General features: G+C 43.7%; 1 protein-coding gene across 3 annotated transcripts in view; it reads left to right on the forward strand.

Moving 5' to 3' along the window:
- Positions 1-23,202, forward strand: part of efna3b (ephrin-A3b) — an 83,834-nt gene that overhangs the window by 15,643 nt on the left and 44,989 nt on the right. For 2 of the 3 annotated variants that reach the window (XM_034227964.1, XM_034227963.1), the window contains 2 exons: positions 13,673-13,808; positions 14,070-14,280. In XM_034227964.1, coding sequence (XP_034083855.1) covers positions 14,171-14,280 — 110 coding nt within the window. In that variant the 5' untranslated portion in view covers positions 13,673-13,808; positions 14,070-14,170. Of the gene's footprint in view, positions 1-13,406; positions 13,809-14,069; positions 14,281-23,202 lie in introns of those variants that run through there. The other variant, XM_034227962.1, reaches the window with a different exon arrangement.

Consider the following 23,202-nt stretch of genomic DNA (forward strand, 5'->3'; position numbering starts at 1 on the left):
TTTCTATATACACAAAATAACCATTTCTCTCAAATATTGTTTACAAATCTGAAAAAATCTGTGATAGTGAGCACTTCTCCTTTGCCGAGATAATCCATCCCACCTCACAGGTGTGGCATATCAAGATGCTGATTAGACAGCATGATTATTGCACAGGTGTGCCTTAGGCTGGCCACAATAAAAGGCCACTCTGAAACGTGCAGTTTTACTTTATTGGGGGGGGTCTAGGGGGGTCCGAAAACCAGTCAGTATCTGGTGTGACCACCATTTGCCTCACGCAGTGCAACACATCTCCTTCGCATAGAGTTGATCAGGTTGATGATTGTGGCCTGTGGAATGTTGGTCCACTCCTCTTCAATGGCTGTGCCAAGTTGCTGGATATTGGCTGGAACTGGAAGACGCTGTCGTATACGCCGATCCAGAGCATCCCAAACATGCTCAATGGGTGACATGTCCGGTGAGTATGCTGGCCATGCAAGAACTGGGATGTTTTCAGCCTCCAGGAATTGCGTACAGATCCTTGCAACATGGGGCCGTGCATTATCATGCTGCAACATGAGGTGATGGTCGTGGATGAATGGCACAACAATGGGCCTCAGGATCTCGTCACGGTATCTCTGTGCATTCACAATGCCATCAATAAAATGCACCTGTGTTCGTCGTCCATAACATACGCCTGCCCATACCATAACCCCACCACCACCATGGGCCACTCGATTCACAACATTGACAACAGAAAACCGCTCACCCACACGACGCCACACACGCTGTCTGCCATCTGCCCTGAACAGTGAAAACCGGGATACATCCGTGAAGAGAACACCTCTCCAACGTGCCAGACGCCATCGAATGTGAGCATTTGCCCACTCAAGTCGGTTACGACGATGAACCAGAGTCAGGTCGACACCCCGATGAGGACGACGAGCATGCAGATGAGCTTCCCTGAGACGGTTTCTGACAGTTTGTGCAGAAATTCTTTGGTTATGCAAACCGATTGTTGAGTGGCTGGTCTCAGACGATCTTGGAGGTGAACATGCTGGATGTGGAGGTCCTGGGCTGGTGTGGTTACACTTGGTCTGCGGTTGTGAGGCCGGTTGGATGTACTGCCAAATTCTCTGAAACGCCTTTGGAGACGGCTTATGGTAGAGAAATGAACATTCAATTCGCGGGCAACAGCTCTGGTGGACATTCCTGCTGTCAGCATGCCAATTGCACGCTCCCTCAAAACTTGCGACATCTGTGGCATTGTGCTGTGTGATAAAACTGAACATTTTAGAGTGGCCTTTTATTGTGGCCAGCCTAAGGCACACCTGTGCAATAATAATGCTGTCTAATCAGCATCTTGATATGCCACACCTGTGAGGTGGGATGGATTATCTCGGCAAAGGATAAGTGCTCACTATCACAGATTTATTCAGATTTGTGAACATTATTTGCGAGAAATGGTTATTTTGTGTATATAGAAAATGTTTTAGATCTTTGAGTTCATCTCATGAAAAATGGGCAAAACAAAAGTGTTGCATTAAATTTTTGTTCAGTGTAGATTTCTCTCTTCCCCGTCAATTTCAGTCGTCTCTATACTGTCAACTTCCCAAAAGAGGAAGAATATCTTTCCAAAATAAAATAAGAATACAATTGCTTTCAGAGTAGAATCGTATATTTAGCTGATAAGACGTTTAACTTGCCAAAGTAATCCTACTGCAATTGTATTACCAACATTGGTAACATAAAAAAGGGGAAACCAAAAGCTCACTGACATAAGTAATTCATCACATATTACTTCATCCTCATTATTCCTCTGTATCCGTGTTCTCATGATGGGAATGGGATGCAGACGACAACAGTGACAGTCTGATCGTCTCCTCAGTAAGAGCAGGTAGTGAAGGATGAGCCTGAGGAGGAGGACAGAGAAATTATAAAGAGGACAGGAGTAGAGCTCAGAGCCTGTTTGTAAAGAGAGAGAAAGCCAGATAAGAAGAGGTATGTGGTTTACAGTGCTGTGTATACTCTATGCAGGAGGAGTGGAGCAGGAGCTGTAAGACTAGAGGCATTGACTGGCTTGGCGAAACAATAAAAATACTGCTGACATGGTACAGTTAAAGTGTGTGTGTTTGTCAGCAAGTGCTGGGGATGAAATCCTTCCCAGAGCACGGATAAAACAGAGGAATGATGTGACGGCTAAGAGAAGATATCAACGTGAAGGAAAGGGAGCCCACAGGTTGCTTCGATTACGACTACAGATGTTAAATTGCACCTATTTAGTTAACTGCTCAATTTTCACATCGATCGATGGGGGAGAAAGGAAGAAGGAAGATGGAGGGAGGAAAGTGTGGGGGATGTAAACTGGATGGGGGCATGTGGGGGAGGATGGTGAGAGGAAATATGGTTGCCATGCAAAAGCAAGAGCAGTGGAGAACAGAGAGGTAAAGAAGGAGGGAGAAAAGAGGGATGATGCGTTGGGATGATGGATGTGCTGCTCTCGTTTCGTGCCCCCTAACGAAGACTCTAATTAGTGTTTGTGTAATTCCACACTGTCTCCTCCGCCTGCTCATCTTAATTAACTACATTCATCTTCCCCTCCCTCCATCCATCCCTATCTCTCGCCCTCTCTCCCTCTGCCCTCCTAAAATAACACACTGACTGTCTGAACCCCACCTGGACCAGACCTGCTTTTACTTACTCACTATCTCTCTATCCCTCCCGGACACTCACTTTTAACTCCCCCTTTCTCTCCATCTATTCACTGTATGTATTCCTCCGCCATCTGATCCTTTCCCTCTGATTTCTTGCCGCCTCACCTTGAAAAAACTCTAGGTCTCTTTCTTCTGTCTGCTCTGTCTATCTTGCGGCTGACTGTGTTAGTGCTTGCCTGGCGTAAAAGCCTGCCCACCCCTGAGAGTCTCCAGAGCCATGTATTGTGACGGCCCATTTAATCATTCTGGTCATTAATTTCATCAATAGGCTCAAGAAGTTGCAGCGACATCACCAGAAATACTACTCTCAGTAAGTCGTACATTAGAGCCAAGTGACACTGCCCTCCCACCAAAACAGCCTTCCCATTAATTCAACAGTAACTCTAAAACAAATTGAGGACGACAAAAGGCAAAAAACAAAAAAAGGAAACAGGAGGCACACAAATGATGTCACCTAATGTGGCTGTACTCTAGCAACGGCGGATGGATGAGAGTACCTGCCATCATTTGGCCCTGCAGTTTGAAATGGCTTTCCTGCTTTCAGCCTTTCAGCAGTCAGTGTGACAAAAGACTGCAGGGAGTCAGAACCTGTTTCACAGCACCACATCTATGCCCGAACACACACGTGTGCACACACACACACACACACACACACACACACACACACACACACACACACACACACACACACACACACACACACACACACACACACACACACACACACACACACACACACATATATGGAGAGTTGTAAATATTCAGCGCGCACAAACCCAATCAGACAATATGCAGAGGAGGGCCCTTGACACTCACTGTAGCACAAATCAGGTGCCATTCAAAGTCGGAACAAGAGAGAAAAACGTCTGAATTCATGTCTTGTGTTCCAAATGTGTTTGTGTTTACATGTTTGTGCATCCGGGCTGATGCTCTGGACACAGCGTTAAGCTCCAGTTAGCTGAGAGAAGCAGATTTTTTTTTGCACAAAGACACACATAAATGCTCAACCTACACCCACACACAAGCCAATCGGTCCCACCTTCTGCTGAGGGTCAGAGGTTAATCTACCAGGGTTTCACCTGACAGCACTTCTTTGCAGCGTCCGAGCAGAAGGGAAAAAGGAAAGCCAATAGCAACGGCTAAATAGAGATAGAACGAGGAAGAAGGAAGCCAGGAGCAATAGGGCGACAGAGATAGCAGCGGTGACAGAAATAAGGGAATTGAGATGGAATGACAAAGAGGAGGCTATGGGCAAGAGAGAAAGAGAGGGAAAGAAGAAAGAGGGAGAAACAGAGATGCAGGCCTAAAGGACACCGACTGTTTACCAATCGTGCCCAAAATTGGCAAAAGAAACTCCCCACTGTCCTTTCAACTTCCTTCACAGATATGATGTCACCAGGAAGGGTGCCTTTAGGCATTGAGCTCAGATCAGCTTAGCCACTGGAATACCTAACCTTTAACAATAAAAGGAAAATGCAAATCTGACCTTAGATGACGGTGTAAACCTTAAACCTTCTCCCACTCTCCTAATCTCGGGCCCCACTGTGCTCTGCGTCACCTGTGCTGCCGCTGCTGTGTCTGATGAAATGTAGATGTTACAAAGAGCGCGTGGCAGCTGGCTTTTTCAGCCAGCACCTGTTCCTTTTGCATGTGTGTCTGTCTGAGCACCCGTGGGGGGGGGGGGGGGGGGCTCTGGTGTATGTGCTTGTGTCTCTCCGTGTGTGCGTACCTGCTGTCTTCAGTGTTTTCTATGCCGTCTGCACAAGTAAACTCGCGGGGGCTAATACAGTACTGAGAATTGTGATGTATGAGACGTCTAAATAGCCCCAAAGCCAAACTACTACTAACAGGATCAATCTCACGAAGAACTAATGGCAACAAAAAAGAATTCCCTCATCAAACTTAGCAGAAGTGGCTTGATTTTGTTCTCAGCAGGGGACTTTGACAGAGTATTTCTCAAAAAATACACAGTAAAAGTACTTCAATGTATTGTAAGTAGTAGGCTAATACAAAGTCAAACAGATATCAATTTCATTAAGAAGTAATGGTAAAATTATATTTGTATCATTCATCAAAGATCGCAGAAAAACATGCATTATGGAGGGAACTATGACAGAGGATTACTCACAAAGTACACAGTATAAGTACTTCATTTAATTTCTGGTAGAAGTCAAACTAGAACCGAGTCCAACAGTGTCAGTTTCCTTAAGAACTTGTGGTAACAAATATTTGTATCACTCGTCAAATATAGCAGGAGAAATGAAGAGCAGCTGATTTGAAAAAGCAAACTCGAGAGACGGCTGAGTGACCGCAGTGCAGAACCGCTGTATAGTTTAAATCTCCTAACAATGTTGTCCATTTTAGACATAGGCTTATTATATTTACAGCCCTTAATAACATCCATTTTCTGGGCTCAATACCTGTCTTGGCCGTTTTCGTTGTGATCGCTAAATTCCCCTTGTTTATAATAATCACCGTTCCTTCAGCAGGATACTGTAGTGATTACATGTGTGATTTTAGCAAACGAGTGCTTTTGTTTTGAAATCACTTCCGTGAGTTTGGCCCCGCCCCTCGCTCCAAGGACCATTTGACCATTTAGTAAGGCAAAAAGCAAAAACGCCTCAGACGCTCTTCCGTTTACGTGTTTAATAAAGAAAAACAATTGGACGGTAGATACACGGATTCACAACACCTAACTAAGACACATGTTGTTTTTCTCTTTTATCTTGTCACCATATGTTGCATATGAGGTTATCTATCACAGTTTCCTTTTTGCATGAGTATAAATCGATGATGAAGAAAGTTCCTTTCGGTGAAATGTGTTATTGCTGGTATTATAGCGGTTAATTAGAAGTATCAAGTATGAAATCATGCCATTTTAGATGACAAAAGTGAACTGTGATACATTAGGCACCCTTTAAATTCAGAATGGAATGTACAATGCAAGTGTGTGTACTCTAAATGTCCAGTTATTACTGAGGCCCTCCTTCTTCATCAGCCACTGTAAACTCATATCTCCCTTCCCTGATGCGCTTTATCTGATTCACGTTGAGATCTTTACTTTAAAAAATGCTGAGTAAGTGAATACAGGTCCTTGTGTGTGAGTGTGATGGGGGGGAAGAGACACAGGGGGCAAAAAGAGGCGATTTGCAGTTGTGTGTCATTGTCTGTGTGCAATGCTAATCAGATCTTTATATCAATTCTATGTTAAAATGATAAACCTCTCAGACTTATATTACGGTTCCATGCAGAGCTGCACAGCTTGAATTAATTAGAAAATGCATTTATTCATCCAAAAAAAGCCATAAAATATCATCTCTCGACACTTTAATTGCAAATGACGGAGGTAGAGAGTGTTGAGTCATCACCTTCAGAGTGAATTTGTGTGTATGAATGTGTGTCTTAAACCATCCAAACGTTTTTGCACTTTTTTTACGTCATTTCTCAAACAAATCACTTCTGTGCTTTCCTCTGAAAACAATAAACAGTGGTTCCTGCATTAAAACATCTACAATTGGAAACTCAGCATATTCGAAAAAAAATTGGACCATCTGCTTTGGTTGAAATTTGGTATCATCCTCTCGCAGCTACTGACACTGACTTCTGATGTGGAAGTTAAATAAATAAAATAATTTCTCCATGGTAATTTTCGTCAAACCTGCCAAATGCAGCCTAAATATTTGACATGGAAGGAGAGAAGATCAGTGAGAAGTGAGATCAAAGGAGGGGGAAGGGTGTGTGCGTATGTGTTGGGATGGTGCAAGTAGTGATGAAACGTACTCTGCAGTGGGATATTTTCAACACCACCAAATTCCGCTCCATCTCCTCCACACATGGGAGTAATCTAAACTCAAAGCAACATTGTGTGTGTGTGTGTGTGTGTGTGTGTGTGTGTGTGTGTGTGTGTGTGTGTGTGTGTGTGTGTGTGTGTGTGTGTGTGTGTGTGTGTGTGTGTGTGTGTGTGTGTGTGTGTGTGTGTGTGTCTGTGTTAGTCCTCAGCCAGCAGCAACCATTCTTCATATTCCTGTCACCTAGGCCTACTCTTCCTTTCTCTCATCTTCTTCTGTCTCCAAAACAACACACACACACAAAACGATTGTATTTGTCTTTATCAGTCCCTCCATTTTCTCGCCACTCCTTGTGTTCGGTCTCCTTCGTTCAATATTTCATGCTTTTGAGAGCGTGTCTATTCTGAGCTCTCTCTCTCTTTCTCTCTCTACACTTTCCCTCTCCTCCTGCTCTCCCTCCATCCCTCCCATCTTCTTAAAAAAAAAATCCCTTCTCTCCACATCACTCTTGCTGTCCTCTCCCTCCTTCTGCACCTCTATAAATCTCTCTCCCCCTCGCTCTCTATATCTCATTGCACTCCTAATGTTCTGTGCCCCATCTAACTCTTTCTCCCAACTCTGACTTACATTCTCTTCCACCCTTTCATTTCCTCCCCTCTCCTCTCTGCTCCCCCCCCTCCTCTGCTGGCTCAGTTTGCGTGACTGTTCAAAAGTATCAGCTCCTCTCCTCCTTCCCTTAACCCCTCACGCCTCTCTCCTCCTTCCCCCTTGGATTCCTCTCCAACCAAAACACAGAGAAAGCCCTGTTCTCTCTCTTTTTGCACCTCTTTCATCTTACATCCCCTCGCCGCCTCACCCCCTCGCCGTTCTCCTTCTCCCATCCAATCTTAGTGGCACCTCTCCTCCTCATCCTCATTTTTTTTTCTTCCCTCCTCTGACGCTCTACTCAGCTCCATCTCCATCCCTCCCCCCCCAGTCTCCTCCTTGCTCTTAGCCTGTACCAGTGTTGTTTTAGGCACAGCAGTGAAAGGTAAACAGAGAGATTGAAAATCCGTGTCAGTCAGTCGGGTGAGAGAGGGACAGGGAGGGAGCGAGAGCAGCAGAGGTGGTGAGGGAGCGAGAAGAGGCGGGGGGAGTGTCAGTACAATTTACTAACACAACAGTGAACAGCGAAGCAGTCCAAGACACAGGGCGAGCGGGAGGCGGAGTGAGAAAGAGACTCCGAGTCCAAGAATGCCATTTGAATGCAGCAGACATACAAGTGTATAACAAAATATACATTGTTTACTGTAAATGTACATCATGTTCGTGTTCATGCAAGGGTCCTGCTGATTCCATATGTGCATTGTTTACTTCCCGGGGGCTCAAGAGAGGGATGCGGGTCCTATAGGGCCTAATATCCAATTATCAGCGCTATGAGAAAGCTCCGATTAGATTTCGGGGTTACAGAAAGGAGCACTTGACAGATGTGTTGTTGGCCGGCTCTTGGTTGAAAATGTCATAAGAGCCTCGGTGTCACCGCATGCAGTCAGCCCGGAGGTCGTTTCTCATAATAACCCCAATACAAAAGTAATCCAATAGCACTGCAACCCACTCCTGGAAAATCTAACCTGGATGATTAGAATTGACAGGGGCGTTTGCTGAAACAGAACATCTCAGCGTTTGTTTTAAACAAACCAATGAAAAAGCGTGCAGGGGAATGTTTTTTTTTTTTTTTTAAATAGCTGCGTTTGAAGGTGTTTCCAACTTGGTCTTCTTGGTCCTGGTTCACCTTTTCCTTTTAAATGTAGCCATATAGTACATTTACAAGCTGCCTCCTGTAGCTGCCATACAGTCAATCATCCACGCTCTGTAGGCTGGATTTGAAAGGGTCACTTATAGAGAACAGAGATGCTGTGGGTCATTGTGCAATCATTACCTGGGAGGAGTCATATTCCAAGGGAAATGAAACTGAATTCATGCTAAAACAATCACCAAAGCCAAATGAGTCCACGCATCATGTGTGTTTATGGGTGTAAGTGTTTTTTATCAGTTCTGTGGAAGTCACACCCCCTGATCACCCAACCTTAGATCACATACAGTACCAGTCAAACGTTTGGACACACCTTCTCATTCGAAGGTTTTTTATTTATTTAGATTATTTTTTACATTGTAGATTAATACCGAAGACATAAAAACTATGAAAAAACATAATATGGAATGATGTAAACATAAAGGTGTATATGATTTATATTTTATATTTTTCAGAGTAGCTTGCAACCTTGGGCTGCTGTGCTCTCAGTGTTTTGTCTCCCTGCTCCTGCCTGTTGGCGTCAGCTGATAGAGGTGTTATAGTGCTTTATCTTGTTATGCACAATGTTGATTATTCTCTCAGAACTAGCTAAACACATGGGTAAAGGTTCTACTTGAGCCCAATTTGAATACCATAAAGAAAGTATTAAAGCCAGCTCAAGCTAAATGTCAAATGTATTTCATTAATGTACAGTTGTTTTGATTTATTTTATTTGAGTTGTACATATTACAAAACGCGAAGTGTAATAACTGGCCTCCCTGTCACTGAGAATGACAAAGATCCTCAGCATTATTTCCTTAGCGCTTTAATGTTATAACTACCAAAACTCTAATTACATTTATGGCATTATATTATAATTGAACACAAAACTGTCTGCATGGACACGACTAGGGCTTGACCGTAAAATATGTATGTTCCTATGTTTACTTTATATGCATGAGGAATGATTATGTATATTTAATTGTACCAAGTGTTTGACTGTGCTGTTGTGATACTTCTCAATGCAGTGTGGCGATAAACCGATATGCAACCGAGAATGACTAAGGAGAAATTATAGACAGAGGATCGAGGAGAGCAGGCAAAGGAGGAGTGCTCATTAAAAAGTTGCATGGCTGCTATAACGAAGAGAGATGGAGAGAGAGGCAGAGGAGACAGGTAGACCATCAGAGACAAAGCTAACAAAGGACAGAGGCAAAATAGCTCGGTAGCAGGAATCAAAGAGTGGAGAAAGTTTGCATTGGAAATGGAAGAATAAGGTGAGGAGAAGAGGGGTAGAGAAGAGAGAGACATTAAATGGACAGCTCATGAGAGAGGTGGAAGGACTGGAGAAGACAGAGGGATTCCCCGATGGCATCTCATCTCACTCTCTTTCTTGCTCTCCTTCTCCTTATTTCCCTCCTTTTTTCTCCCAATAAATCATTCTGACTTCTCCTTAACCAACTCATTCCCAGCAGGCGGCGAGAAAACTGTAACAATCTTTCTCCTATCTGCTTTCTCTCTCTCTTTTTCTCCCCTCTTTTCTTATCTCTCTCTCTATCTCATCTCTCTCTCTCTATCTCTTTTGTGTCTTTCTCATGCACACACACACACACACACACACACACACACACACACACACACACACACACACACACACACACACACACACACACACACACACACACACACACACACACACACACACACACACACACACACACACACACACACACCGCAGTTTGTGGCAGTGGAGGTGACGCAAGTGACATGTCTCTCCAGGACACAGGAAATAAAAATTACAATATGAACCACATCACGTTTGCATGAAAACGTGGTTTAACTCTGATAGACTTTATGTGCCTCACAGAAACGTGGCAACAGCCAGAGGTTTACTGTGCCCTAAATGAAGCCTGTCCCCCTGGCTACAGCTACCTGGAAAAATCTCGCAGCACTGGTCGTGGTGGCGGATTAGGAATAATACACAGAAAATAACTGGAACTGTCCACCCTGCCTCTGCCTGTACTATCCTCATTTGAATGCCTCGGATTTAAATGTAAACCCCCCCTCTCACTGACAATACTTCTCATCTACCGGCCACCCAAACCCAACTCTGCCTTCATCCCAGAGATCCACGATCTTCTCAGTACACTCTGCGCTACCTCTGCCAACATTATAATACTAGGAGACATCAATATTCACGTTGACACCTCCTCCTATCACTATGCAGCTGAGTTCCTACACCTTCTGGACTGCCTCAACCTAACACAACATGTTGATGTCCCCACACACACTAGGGGACACACACTGGACCTTGTAATCACAAACTCTGCCCCCATTTGTAAACTATCAGTTTACGATCTAGGTGTGTCGGATCACAAGGCCATCTCAATGGAGCTGCCACTGCTGCTACCCCACACCAAACCCAAGCGTCAAATCCGTTTCAGAAATCTGAAAAACATCAACCCGGACACCATGACCTCGGATCTCCAGCATCTCTCCACAATAACTCCTACATCAGTAAATTAATCTGTGGATTTTTAAAATAAATCTCTGAGCAGTCTCCTGGATCTCCACGCCCCTGTCAAAACCAGAACAGTCACTTTCTCACGCTCAGCCCCCTGGTACACCTGCGAGCTGAGGAAAATGAAGACAGCGGGGCGTGTCCTTGAGCGGCGCTTCAAGGCTTCAGGCCTCTCTGTTCACAGACAGGCATACCGGGACCACCAAAATGCCTACGCAAAGTCCCTCAGAGACACACGGTCAAAATTCTACTCCGCCATCATCAACAATAGCCCTGGCAACTCCAAGCTACTTTTTTCCACCATAAACCATCTCCTCAAACCTCAGACTCTGCTACACAAAGACACCACAGAGGAGCAGTGTGATAATTTCATCACAATTTTCAAGAAAAAGGTAGAGACCATCCGCTCTCTCCTCTCAAATTCCGCTGCTCTGCTAGTCCTGACCGTCAACCCCCAGCCTGGACCGACCCAGCCTCTTTGCTGCTTCACTAACATCTCGCAGCATGAAGTTGAGGCCATCATCAAAAAGATGAAACCCTCCACCTGTGCCCTGGACCCCTTTCCCACAGCTTTGGTTAAATCGAACATTGGTGCCATAAGTCCGCTGATCACTTCAGTGATAAACCAGTCCATCCAGTCTGGTCATGTTCCACCACCATTAAAAGCTGCTGTCATCAAACCACTCCTCAAAAAACCCAATTTAGACCCTGAAGTCCTAGCCAATTACAGACCCATCTCCAACCTGCCATTCCTATCCAAGCTACTGGAGAAAGTAGTTGCCATTCAGATCCAGGAACATCTAACACTGAATAAACTCTTTGAAAAATTCCAGTCTGGTTTTCGCCAGGGCCACAGTACAGAAACTGCCTTAGTCAGGGTGACCAATGACCTGCTGATGACAGCTGACACCGGATCTCCATCTCTCCTCATCCTCCTGGATCTAACTGCAGCATTTGATACCGTCGACCATGACATCCTACTCCACCGTCTTCACACTACAATTGGACTCTCTGACTCTGCCTTAAACTGGTTCACCTCCTATCTCACCGGGAGGACTGAGCACGTCACCTTGGGAGCGGCTAAATCAAGAACTCACTCTGTGACTTGCGGTGTCCCCCAAGGATCAGTCCTCGGCCCCACCCTTTTCACCATATACATATCCCCCCTTGGTCGTGTCATCAGCCAGCATGGAATATCTTTCCATTGCTATGCTGATGACACACAGCTCTACATCAGAGCAAACCCAACCCCCTCTGCACCTCTGCCATCATCCACAATAACCACATGCCTGGAGGAGATAAAGGTGTGGATGAAGCACAACTTTGTTCATCCACCATCACCAGCATCACCTTCTCCGGTCAGAACATTCCACTCTCACCAACGGTTACCAATCTGGGAGTTAAAATGGATCCTCACCTGACCTTTGAGGCCCACATCAAGCAAATATGCAAGACCTCTTTCTACCACCTTAGAAATATTGCGAAACTCCGCCCCACACTCAGTCTGCCAGATGCTGAAAAGCTTGTCCACGCCTTTGTCTCCTCCAGACTGGACTACTGTAACGCACTTCTCATTGGGATTCCTAGCAAGAACATCCAGAAGCTGCAATACATCCAAAACACAGCTGCTAGGATCCTGATGAGAGTGCGGAAGTACGAACACATCACACCCATCCTCAAATCACTGCACTGGCTCCCGGTCTCACTCAGGATTGACTACAAAATCACCCTCTTCACTCATCAGTGCATATATGAAAATGCTCCCTCCTACATCAAGGAATTGCTCACCCCACAAACCTCCACGAGGAACCTACGTTCAGTAAAGGCAAACCTCCTCATCCCACCAAGGACAAAACTGAAGACCATGGGAGACCGAGCCTTCTGCTCCGCTGCTCCGAGACTGTGGAATGCCCTCCCAAACCAGCTGAGGACACCACAGACTGTGGAGGCGTTCAAAAAAGGCCTAAAAACGCATCTTTTTAGAATAGCCTTTAACTAGATTTTTAAATCCCCCACATTATGCCATGAATGTCACAGCTTTTATTATGTTGTTTTAATTGTTTTTAAATTGTTTTTATTGTTTTTGTTGTTTTGTTTCACCCTTTTTAATTTTGTAGCACTTTGAGTTTTGTTTACGCAAATGAAAAGTGCGCTTATAAATAAAATATATTATTATTATTTATTATTATATAACTTACTCTAAAAACTATTAAAAAACCTACAACATTACAGCTATTTTCTCTGCTAGGATTGTACATGATAATATGGCTGTATTAAACTGACTTACAGTGTCTTGTGGATCCAATGAGGCTGGTAGTGGAGAATCCTTGCGTGACATTATGGGTGTTTTTAGCCTTTGGTGATACAAATGAAAAAGCATGTGTGTGTGGCTGGGGAGGAGGGGGTGTTATGTGAGGAAACAGTCTGCAGATTGTGGCTGCAGACGTGTCTGACAGAGGGGGGGGGGGGGGGGGATTTCAAAGCCTTTTCTTTTAGACCGGCAATGGAGGTCGAATAGTTGAGAAAAAAAACTTCAAGTCGCAGTGATGCCTGATGTGCTGCGACTCGGCCACAATATTGGAGTAATGCGCTTTTGTCGCTCACAGGGGGTGGAGTTAGAAAGTGAACGAGCGCTGCCTACCAAACAGAGAGGGGAGAAGGAGGAGAGAGAGAGAGAAAGGGGAGAGACGGGTGGGCAGGCTGCTCACCGTAAACGATGGTTGTCGGATAGAGTCTTGAAGACCTAATGAAACTGGCTGAATTGTTAGCAGCGATTAAAGAGCTCCGCGTGCTTTGCATCTCTCGGATCCTTCGAAGGAGAAACTGCAGCAGCACGCAGATAAACAACATTTAAAAAAAGAAGAGGACTTTAATTTTTTTCTCCTCATTTTTTCTGCAGTAAGCCTTTTCACGGCAGCAGCAACTCTTTCCCAGCGGACAGGACCGTTTCATGCCAGGTGGAAGACCGACCTCTCTCTTGGACCCCATACCGGCCTCACACTATCCTCTGGCGGGCTCAGAAGCAGCAGTTCCTGGTGAGAAGAGGGGACCAGGCAAAGCTCAGTCTTTAGGGGGACCCGCTTACAAGGACTCCCACAAACCCCCCTTGTTTGAAACCCCAGGATTTGTTGGGAAAGGGAGGGGGTTCGCAGTTAGGTTTAAGGGGGAGGGTCCTTATTCACTTTACTCCACAATAGACTTTTACAACAGTTATTAACCAGAGTTGTATAGTCTTTGAACGTATCCGTTTCTTTGCATGCATGAAGCTTTTGTTTTCCCCCTCTCCCGTCTGTTAGGCATTTGCTGGGATGTTTGAGTCGCGTTGTTTGGTGGGGTGAAGGGACCGAGAGAGTGGCCGAAAGACCGAAGGGACGGAGGCGAGAGAGGAGCCGGGAGCATGGCTCTGATAGTGCTGTCTCTCTGGGTGCTAACGAGTCTCACCTGGGCGGAGGTGATCCCGGTGCCAGCCAACAGGCACTCCGTTTACTGGAACAGCTCCAACATACAGTAAGACCCCCTCTCATTGTGCATATCTGTGTGTGTGTGGCTCGATGCATATCTCTTTTGATCCATTATCCACCTGTTAAAGGGGGGAAAACATTTCCTGATATGCACCCCCTGTGCTGTCAGGTTCACACATTCACATTTTCAGTTCTGCAGTGTTTTTGATTGTGCCCTTCTAAGTATTTAGGATGGTTGTAAAATCCACTTTCTTCATTTGTATTTTTTTGTAAAGCAAACGTTTTTAAAAAAAAAAGCAATTTAATAGGCCTGTCATGTTTCTCCTGTTTGGCGAGGCTATTTTTGAGCCTCAAAGTGCTCTGTCAGACCCCTACTGTGAAGTCAAGGTGGCTCCAAACCAGCTTTTTCAACATTTCAAATTGCTCAACTACTCAGACATATTTAGTTTACTCAGCCTAGCATCAATCTATGCATATCTTTCTATTTATTTAATCACTTTCCTCATATTGCCCACCCTTCTCATATACCCTTAACCATGCATGGCCGAGGAGGAGTATAAAGATTATCTTTCCTTCCTCTCCTCTTCATCATGTGGCTCTCCTCTCTCAGGCTTTCAGGGCTCTTTCTCTGTCTTCTCCTCTATCTGGTTCAATTAGGAGCACTTCTTCATCCTGACCCCATTGTGTTGTAGCAGTGTCACTATTCAATCTCTCCTTCTCGCTCCCTCTTCAACTTGCTCTCTTCTTCTAGCTGTCTCTAACCCCTTTTCTTGTTTACACTCAGTCCGTTGGCCTTTTTGTTATCCTCCTAATCCCTCGCTCTTCGCCTTTATCTCGATTCAAGTCGAAACGCTTTTTTTCTCCTCATTCTCCTTTTTTTCTGAAAGCTGCCTTTTTAATACTGTCCTCCTGAGTCCATGGCTCTGCTGCTGGATCCTAGCGTCAGTCTGCTGCAACACACTCTAGGCTTATCTTTCGTCTTACAATCCACAGTCAAATCTTGTAAGTTTATGTTTAATTAGCATTTCCACATGTCTCAAACTGTACATCCACGTTTCTTCTCCTCTGCCCAAATTATGCAGATCAAATTGTGTTAATTTACAACTGCATGCCAGATTTCACATTAAATATTGGTGAATTTTCAAGACTTCCGTTTAATGAGCAATTAAGCTAGCTGTGTAATGTAATGCATCTTTATTTTCTCAATCACTTTGCAAAATAATGCAACAATCAACCAGCATTTTAGGTCTAGGAGGTGCACGAGAGCGCATGTCACACACTAACACACACCTTCCCTTTTGCTCTCCATCTTATAGTGAATCCTGTCTATGTGTAAGCTATGTTTCGGCTAGCAGGCAGCCCTTATAACATCTCAGTTTGCGGTATTTACGTCTTCAGCTGAATTTACTTGGCCCCTAGACGGGCAGCCAGATATACAGCAACTCATATTTTACGACTGCACTTATTAAAGACGTAAACAAAATGAAATCTCAGAAAATACACTGTTGTTTTAGCAGGAGGATCGATGATTCTGTCCGCCGACAATAACTGTAGGCTGATGACTTTAGTTTACAGCATGAAATAAAACTGTGAGAGGCAAGTGAATTTATAACATAATTACTTAACATGAAGTATTGCCCCAAGTAATTGGAGCGGAAAACACAAGGTTATTGGTCGTGGTACAATACTGTAAACAGTATTAGTTTTCCTGAATGTGTAAAAAAAAAAATTCCGCCATATTTTAGAAAAACTAACATCGTGTGCATATTTTCGCTGTTAATGCATTATAGCTGATATTTTTCTCTCAATGTGGGAAGTGTTCCTTTTCAATTTATATACAGTACTCTTTTTTTCCTCTGTAACAATTTGATAATAAATGCAAATGAAATTCCACCTTCGGTTTCCATATCAGAGACAGAAGTTGATTTAGATAACATGTGGAAGAAACGCTTCAAGGCATGGAGGAGAAGGGAATAAGTGAACCCGGGACCTCGGTACAATCAGCTCAACGTAACATGAGCAGCTTTGACCTTGGTCAAATGTATACTTAATTAAGTAATTTGTCAGCTGCTTTTTGCTGTATGCTGCTCAGACTGTAAAGTAGAAAAAAGGCTGCAGATGATTTTTCTGACAATGCAGTGGGAGAAGTAGGCAGTCTGGGGCAGCCTAACCTTTAACCTAACTGTCTAGCACCTGAGTGCTGCAGAGCCCCGCAGTCTCTCCTCTCTCTTGCTCCACACGTTCATTGCCAATACGCTTTCAATCCCAGCGGCAGAATATTCTCAGCCCCTGCAGTGTGAGTCTTGGTGTGTGTGTCTTTTATACAAGGCTGTGGTTAATTAAAGAACACTGCATCTCCGTGGACCTGCCTCATCCCTGATCTTCCCATCTCTCCCTCTCTTTGTCTTCCTCAGTGCACACATACACAATGACAATATATGAGCAGTGAATGCGGATAACATTTTCAATTCAGCTCACTTATTAAATTAGGAGACACGGCACAGTGACAAACAAAAGGCAGATAAAGTGTACGATAACCTGTGTAATCTGCTCATGCATACACTTCCTGGACATTTTTTAACCGTACAGATCCTATTTCCAACCTTTATTTTCATCTCTGCAGTCACACATCCCACATTTGTAGGGTTTACTGGCACGTCTCTAGCCGTTGGCAATCAGCCTCTCTGGAGTTTCTCTAACTCACAATGCAGTGTAGAGGTTTAGAAGGCCAATAATAAGCTGTAGTATAGCTGTCAGTTTGAGTGGTAAACACATTGTAAAGCCTCAGGACCCTGCAGTTTCTCAACCAGCTTCCGACCCCGAGCCACTCATCAACCACCAGAGACAGGCTGGGACTGTTACCAAGGATTAACTGCTTCACACACACTCGCAAAGATCAGCATGTGTGCTTATTACTGGACATTTGCATATGTATCTATGATGTTCCGAGTACACAAAAAACACATCTCCCCGCTGTGTACTTTTTTAACTTTAAGAAGGATAATTTCCCACGTTTGCATCCTTCACAATGGCTGTTGCCTTTGCCTATCAGTCAATTGTCACCAACATCCCTGGGCATGAGTGTGCGTGTAACAGTGTGGGTTTTTGTGTGTGTGAGATCTCCGCGTGTGTGTTTACCCTGTTACAGATGTCTCTGTTCATCGATGGGTGACTGAAACAAAAACAAATCCATCAGTCCGTTAAATCACACATTATCTTCCACCACCTGGCAATTAACCACCGCTGTGAGTGTGCGTGCGTATATATGTTTAATCTAATAAGGCAGCAGTTAACTGGTTTGCATAATGGATATCTGGTGATATCTCTTAATTTATCAGTTGTATTTTCGGAAAGCGGTTAAGTTGCAAATAAACACAGGCATAAGCATTTCTAGTCAGCAGTTTGTGTGTATCATTGACACTGTCACCTCAACGCATGCCACTGGAATGAGGCCAGCTATGGCAAGCAGAATTTGCTTCTCATAAAAATGCACATGCATGTGTGGTAATCGATGCTGATGTGGAACTTGTTTTATATTCATCCGGCTCTTCAGAGTGTGCAGAGACACGTCACGCAGGGCAGGAGAGAAATAATGCACGAATATATGAGAAGAGGTGAGAGAGAAATGCAATGGGACTGAAAAGGGGAGAGAGCAAGTCAGGAAAAACACAAACAGACTTTGTGTAGAACTATAATAGAGCGGGGGGAGGAGGGTCATCATGATAATAATGCTTGGCCAGGGCCCTGATCCACACACTGAGTTCTCACATTAGACATCATAAGACAGGTGGAGTTTATGTGTGTGTGCCTGACAGAGAAAAGGGAAACACAGACAAGAGGATTAAGCAGACCAATCAACCAACCCCTCGACAGCAACACAAAACTATCTGTCTCCCAGCCTCACTTAGGACAACAACATTTACATTTATGAATATCTGCACAAAGGAGAGTATTACTCACTCACTATCACAAGGCGCACGGCCCGCCTGTGCATGTGTGTGTGTGTATACGTGTGTACAACTAATCCATCATAGGCGTTCGCTCCATCGCTACATGTCAGCCACCGCTGTGATGTGTTTTTGTGCACATGCACCCACACATAAAAAAACCTCAGACACAGCCTCAGTGATCATAATAAGAGTTTTATAGAAACAGCTATCAGGTTGTTCATTAGTAACACATAATAAGGCCACATGGTGTAAGAGTGAATGGATTCCAGCTTTTGTGTGTGTGTGTGTGTGTGTGTGTGTGTGTGTGTGTGTGTGTGTGTGTGTGTGTGTGTGTGTGTGTGTGTGTGTGTGTGTGTGTGTGTGTGTGTGTGTGTGTGTGTGTGTGTGTGTGTGTGTGTGTGTGTGTGTGTGTGTGTGTGTGTGTGTGTGTGTGTGTGTGTGTGTGTGTGTGTGTGTGTCATGCAGACGCTTGCATAGAGACGTCATTAATTAAAAGCAATAGGAAACACCTGTGTGATTGATGACTACTGTTTGCATAATAAGATCCAGTGGTCTCTCTTTCACTCTCTCTCTCTCTCTTTATGTGCATGTGTTGTTAATACATTTTCCTGATTGGACAGGTGTGGTATGTGAGCCGAGACATGTACAAAAAAGAAGGAAAATAAAACAAATTAATTCTTATCCTTTATTTCTTTTTCCTCTTAGGAGATGAGCTAGATTCAGTAGAGTGCTCCCCCCTCTCTCTTCTTCTCTCCTCCAAGTGTCTAATGGTAAAGCACTCCTGGGGTGTTGGTATTTTGGGAGCTATGTGGTTTAATGTGAACGTTGTGAGACTCTTTCTCTGTCAAATTAACTTGGACTAAATCTTTCCAGTGAATAGAATTTGTTGTCTGTTTCCTCTTTTCTTTTCCTCATCCACACTTTCATTGTATTCCCTTCTTTCCACTGTTCTTCTCTCCTCTTTGAGATTTTGACGAAAGCCACCTCAAACACAACTCCGTGCAGATCTTATGAATTTACACATACTCTTACATTGATCTTGGGAAAAATACATGCCTATAATATCGAGCCCACCCCAATTTTTTCCACCTATTCTGATTGTCTCTTTCATCTCCACAAACACTGTCCTGCTTATGATCGACTAATCGGAAGCATTGCTGTGAAAACGCAGTATTGATGTGTGGCGTTTGCACTCGCTCTGTCTGGATCAAATGCAAACTGGTCACTGTCGTGGTTTAGATTCAAAGAAAGCAGGTTCTTAGGGATTTTAGGGATGTAATACTGCTAAGACGAATCCTATGAGAGTCGGACCATGTTGAGAATTTCTGATCCAGCAAAGCAAGAGTCTTATAAGTGTAAATGCCTGGCCTGCGATTAGTATTGATTTAAGTGACTGCTGAATCCATGCTGGTGGCTTAGTGGTTGGCAAAGATGCTTTGCAGTAAAAAAATGTATTGAGACTAACAGAGTCATTGCTCGAAATAACACTAAACAAACACTACCTCAGTGTCATTTCAGTTTGCTTTGTTAAAGTAAGAAATAAAAATATCAAACGTAGCAAATCAGAAAAGGTATGTGAATTGTGATTTTTATCCTAGAAGTTTCACTATGGATAAAACAAGGGCCGGATGATGTACTTACAGTAAGTTGTAGCAGGAAAGATTAAATAAAACACAGAAAACAGCATCACTGCTAGTGTTTCCCACAGGTTGAGAATGTATTTTTGGCAGTGAACCTCCAGGGAGGTGGAGGTGTAGCGTGGTCGGCTGCAGTGAATTCACAAGCTTAGCAGCGCACATGAATGCTGAGTTCTTGCAGACTTTTCAGTCAATGTTCAATTTCATCCCCATTTTCCTACAAATGTGAAGATGAAGAAATAAGATAACAGAAAAACATCTTATTGAGTGGGCCATCCTAATGCATTTTTTGAACGGGAGGTTTTTTGTCGTTCATTTAATAAAGGCGAAACAGGGTTTTTTTAAACTGATAAACATGACACACAAATGATACGGCCTTACAACATTTAGCACTGCATGCCTTTATTCCTTGCTGGCTGCTGGCTGTTTCATGTTCGGACCACATCTGTGTGTCATTTGGATATAACATCAAGGATAATGCGTAATGTGATATAGATATTCATTTGGAATCTGTCCTTTTCAATGCTTGGCCAGTGATTTATGAAATTCATGAAACTGTCGATTCACAGAGAGGTCTTAAATTACACAATTTTATAGAAAATATGTGGTGTTGGAGCTTTGATGTTCTGAGAGTGCCTTCCGAGTATTTATGTCCCATGTAATTGCTCTATTTATTTGTTTTCAATAAAGCGTGAATGGCATGTTTGGAGAGAGCATCATTTCCCTGACACAATCAAAATGTTAGATTTATTCAGTAATCTTTGCATATCTTCGAGAATGAAGTGTGTTCTTGTATTAATATTTCTAATTCAGCATAAACGTGCATCTTTATCATGTAATTTGCCACCTGCTGGGAATCCCTACTAGCTTAGAGCAGCTCTGCAGCTCAACTAAATCCTGGATCAGACGGGATGTCTTTTCTCAGTTAAACAGCACATTTAATGGCTATATTGCCTTGCCTAAAAGGATGGTGAAATATGCATCACTCCGACATATCTCGCTAGTTAGGATATTTTTGTTTCTCACTGTAGATGCTTGATAAATATGTTTGCAGGTTTTGGTTCTTGTGCTTCAGTTTACACTCGCTTCCAACACCACGTCATCAGTCAGATTGGACGGTCTAAATACCCAAAGGCGTGACAAAGACTGAGAGTTATGTTATGGCCACTGTCTACTCTCTCAGAATTTCAGTTTGGAAAGCCTTAAAATGAGAAAATGCTCCTTTCAGGTAATTAGATAATGTTGGCGTGGCGCCCCCAATTATTGTAACTTTTAACAAGCTGACTGGCACACCTGCGTCCCGGCCAGGTGAGAAAATAAGGTGAGCAAGAAATGTAAGCTTCTGCCCTGGTGGCTTCCTGAGTGAGCCAAAGCAGCAAAGACTAGGATCAACATTGAGTCGATAACATTGACCTCCCCTTTACCTTATTTGTACACTACCAGATGCACACTCTATAGCTTTATAGAAGCATACCATTGTTTTCAACAGCAGGGATCCATTTTACATTGCAGTTACCGGCTTTTGATTGCACTAGGACCCGCAGAAGTTCACACACATCCATATTGGCTTTGTTCTTGGTGATTTCAGGATGTTAGGTAGTCTGTGTTTACTGTGCTGCACAATCTGGAGGTAATCCCAGGACAGTGTCTGTATGAGTAATGTTAAAGCATAGAAGGGCAATGTAGATCTCACAGATGAGATTGAATAGGGACGGTAAAGTGACAGATCTTTTCAGGAAAGTTATCTTAACAATGAATTCCCAGAAATCAAAAGGCGATACCAAATGATATTTGTGTTGATTTAAGTTAAAATGCTGTCGCCTGACGCAGATGCATTCTTTTTGTTCCCTTGATAGCCAAATGATTGAATGACCATCTTTCCTCGTTATCTGTAGATTTTTAGGGAAAACAAGAATGTATCTTTCCCACCCATGTGTTCAATTTGAACAAATTGTCCACAGAGAGCCAATCCCACAGCGATGGGCTGGAGGCAATGCACAAAAACATTCAAATACACACTCAGGCACACATGCCCGATGTTGTTGTTGATATTAACAATATTCTCTGAGCCGACGCCTAAGCTCCAGCAGTGTAATCAGGTGCTAATAACAAGGCTGTGATGTTTACAAGCTGTTTGAAAGCGCTGTATGTGTGTGAGAGAGTGCGTGCGAGTATACTTTGTCTACTCTATTCCTTGCTAGCACTCTTTGGGCTTTGGGGAGGGGGTTCTAATAATTCAGACTGTCAGCTCCTACACACACACACACACACACACACACACACACACACACACACACACACACACACACACACACACACACCAGATGCTCACATGGTGTGTTTGTGATGTGGCTAATGGTAGCAGCGTAGTGGCAGTCTGAGGCCATATGCTGAGCCTGATCACAACAGAGCAGAGTGGTCTAGCGTTAATAAACTCTACCGACATGACAATTAAGAATCCTCCGCATAAAGACAATAACGTCTCACGTGAAAATGCCACTGTTTTAATCAAACACACCAGGAGTCAACTGTCGCAGGCCACATCAGGATAGAGGAGCAGCAGGGAGGAGAGCCAAAGCTTCAACAGGAAGAGTTTCTTTTGTCACTGCTCGCCAGGCAGAAATTATGCTTATTGTTTAGCTTTGATTATGCATTGTTATCAGTTTTTAAAGAACTTCACAGTTTTATATGGTTTTATTTTAATGCTAGTTTCTAACAGGTTTTCATAAGAAACAATTATAGCGAGATGTGAGAAAGTCCTGATTGAGAAGGTTTGATTTAGCAGCCAGAGGAAGAGGAAAAATGTCCTCACTTCAATAAACTGCGGAGGGCACACAATTATGCTTATTCCATCCACAGAGAGAGCGCGCGGCAGAGAGGGAAAGAGTCTTTAATTGAGGTTTTATCCATTTAAGCTGTCACTAAGAGGCCAACTCTGAAACCTTTTAACCACTCTCCTCTCAGTAATGACACAAATCAGAGAGGAAATGCGTTTGTGTGTGAGCGTCGGTGTGAATGTGTGCGGGTGCGCGTGTGTTAGTGTTCGTGAAGCAGGAGGGTAATTATGCGGAAATTGGGAAATGGCTAAGTGAATTATGACCTTGTTTCAGCAGAAGGCTTTAATCAGTCCCAGCCAGGCCAGAGAGAGGCAGAAATGTGTGCTACACAAGCACTCTGACAGCCACCAGTCAGTGAAACTGTCAACCGGTCGGATGTGTCAGTGGAAAGCAGCCGGTTAGTCCAAAACATTGGCAGAAAATTCATTAATGGACATAAAGAGCCATATTATTATTATATCGTCTTTGTTTTGGTGTTTTATATCTGCATATAAGTTTGTGATGGTGGGTCTTCAATAATTCTAAATAATCATATTTAGCTTTT

This window comes from Gymnodraco acuticeps, unplaced genomic scaffold (assembly GCF_902827175.1).
Source record: "Gymnodraco acuticeps unplaced genomic scaffold, fGymAcu1.1, whole genome shotgun sequence".
In the NCBI taxonomy this organism is placed as follows: Eukaryota; Metazoa; Chordata; class Actinopteri; order Perciformes; family Bathydraconidae; genus Gymnodraco; species Gymnodraco acuticeps.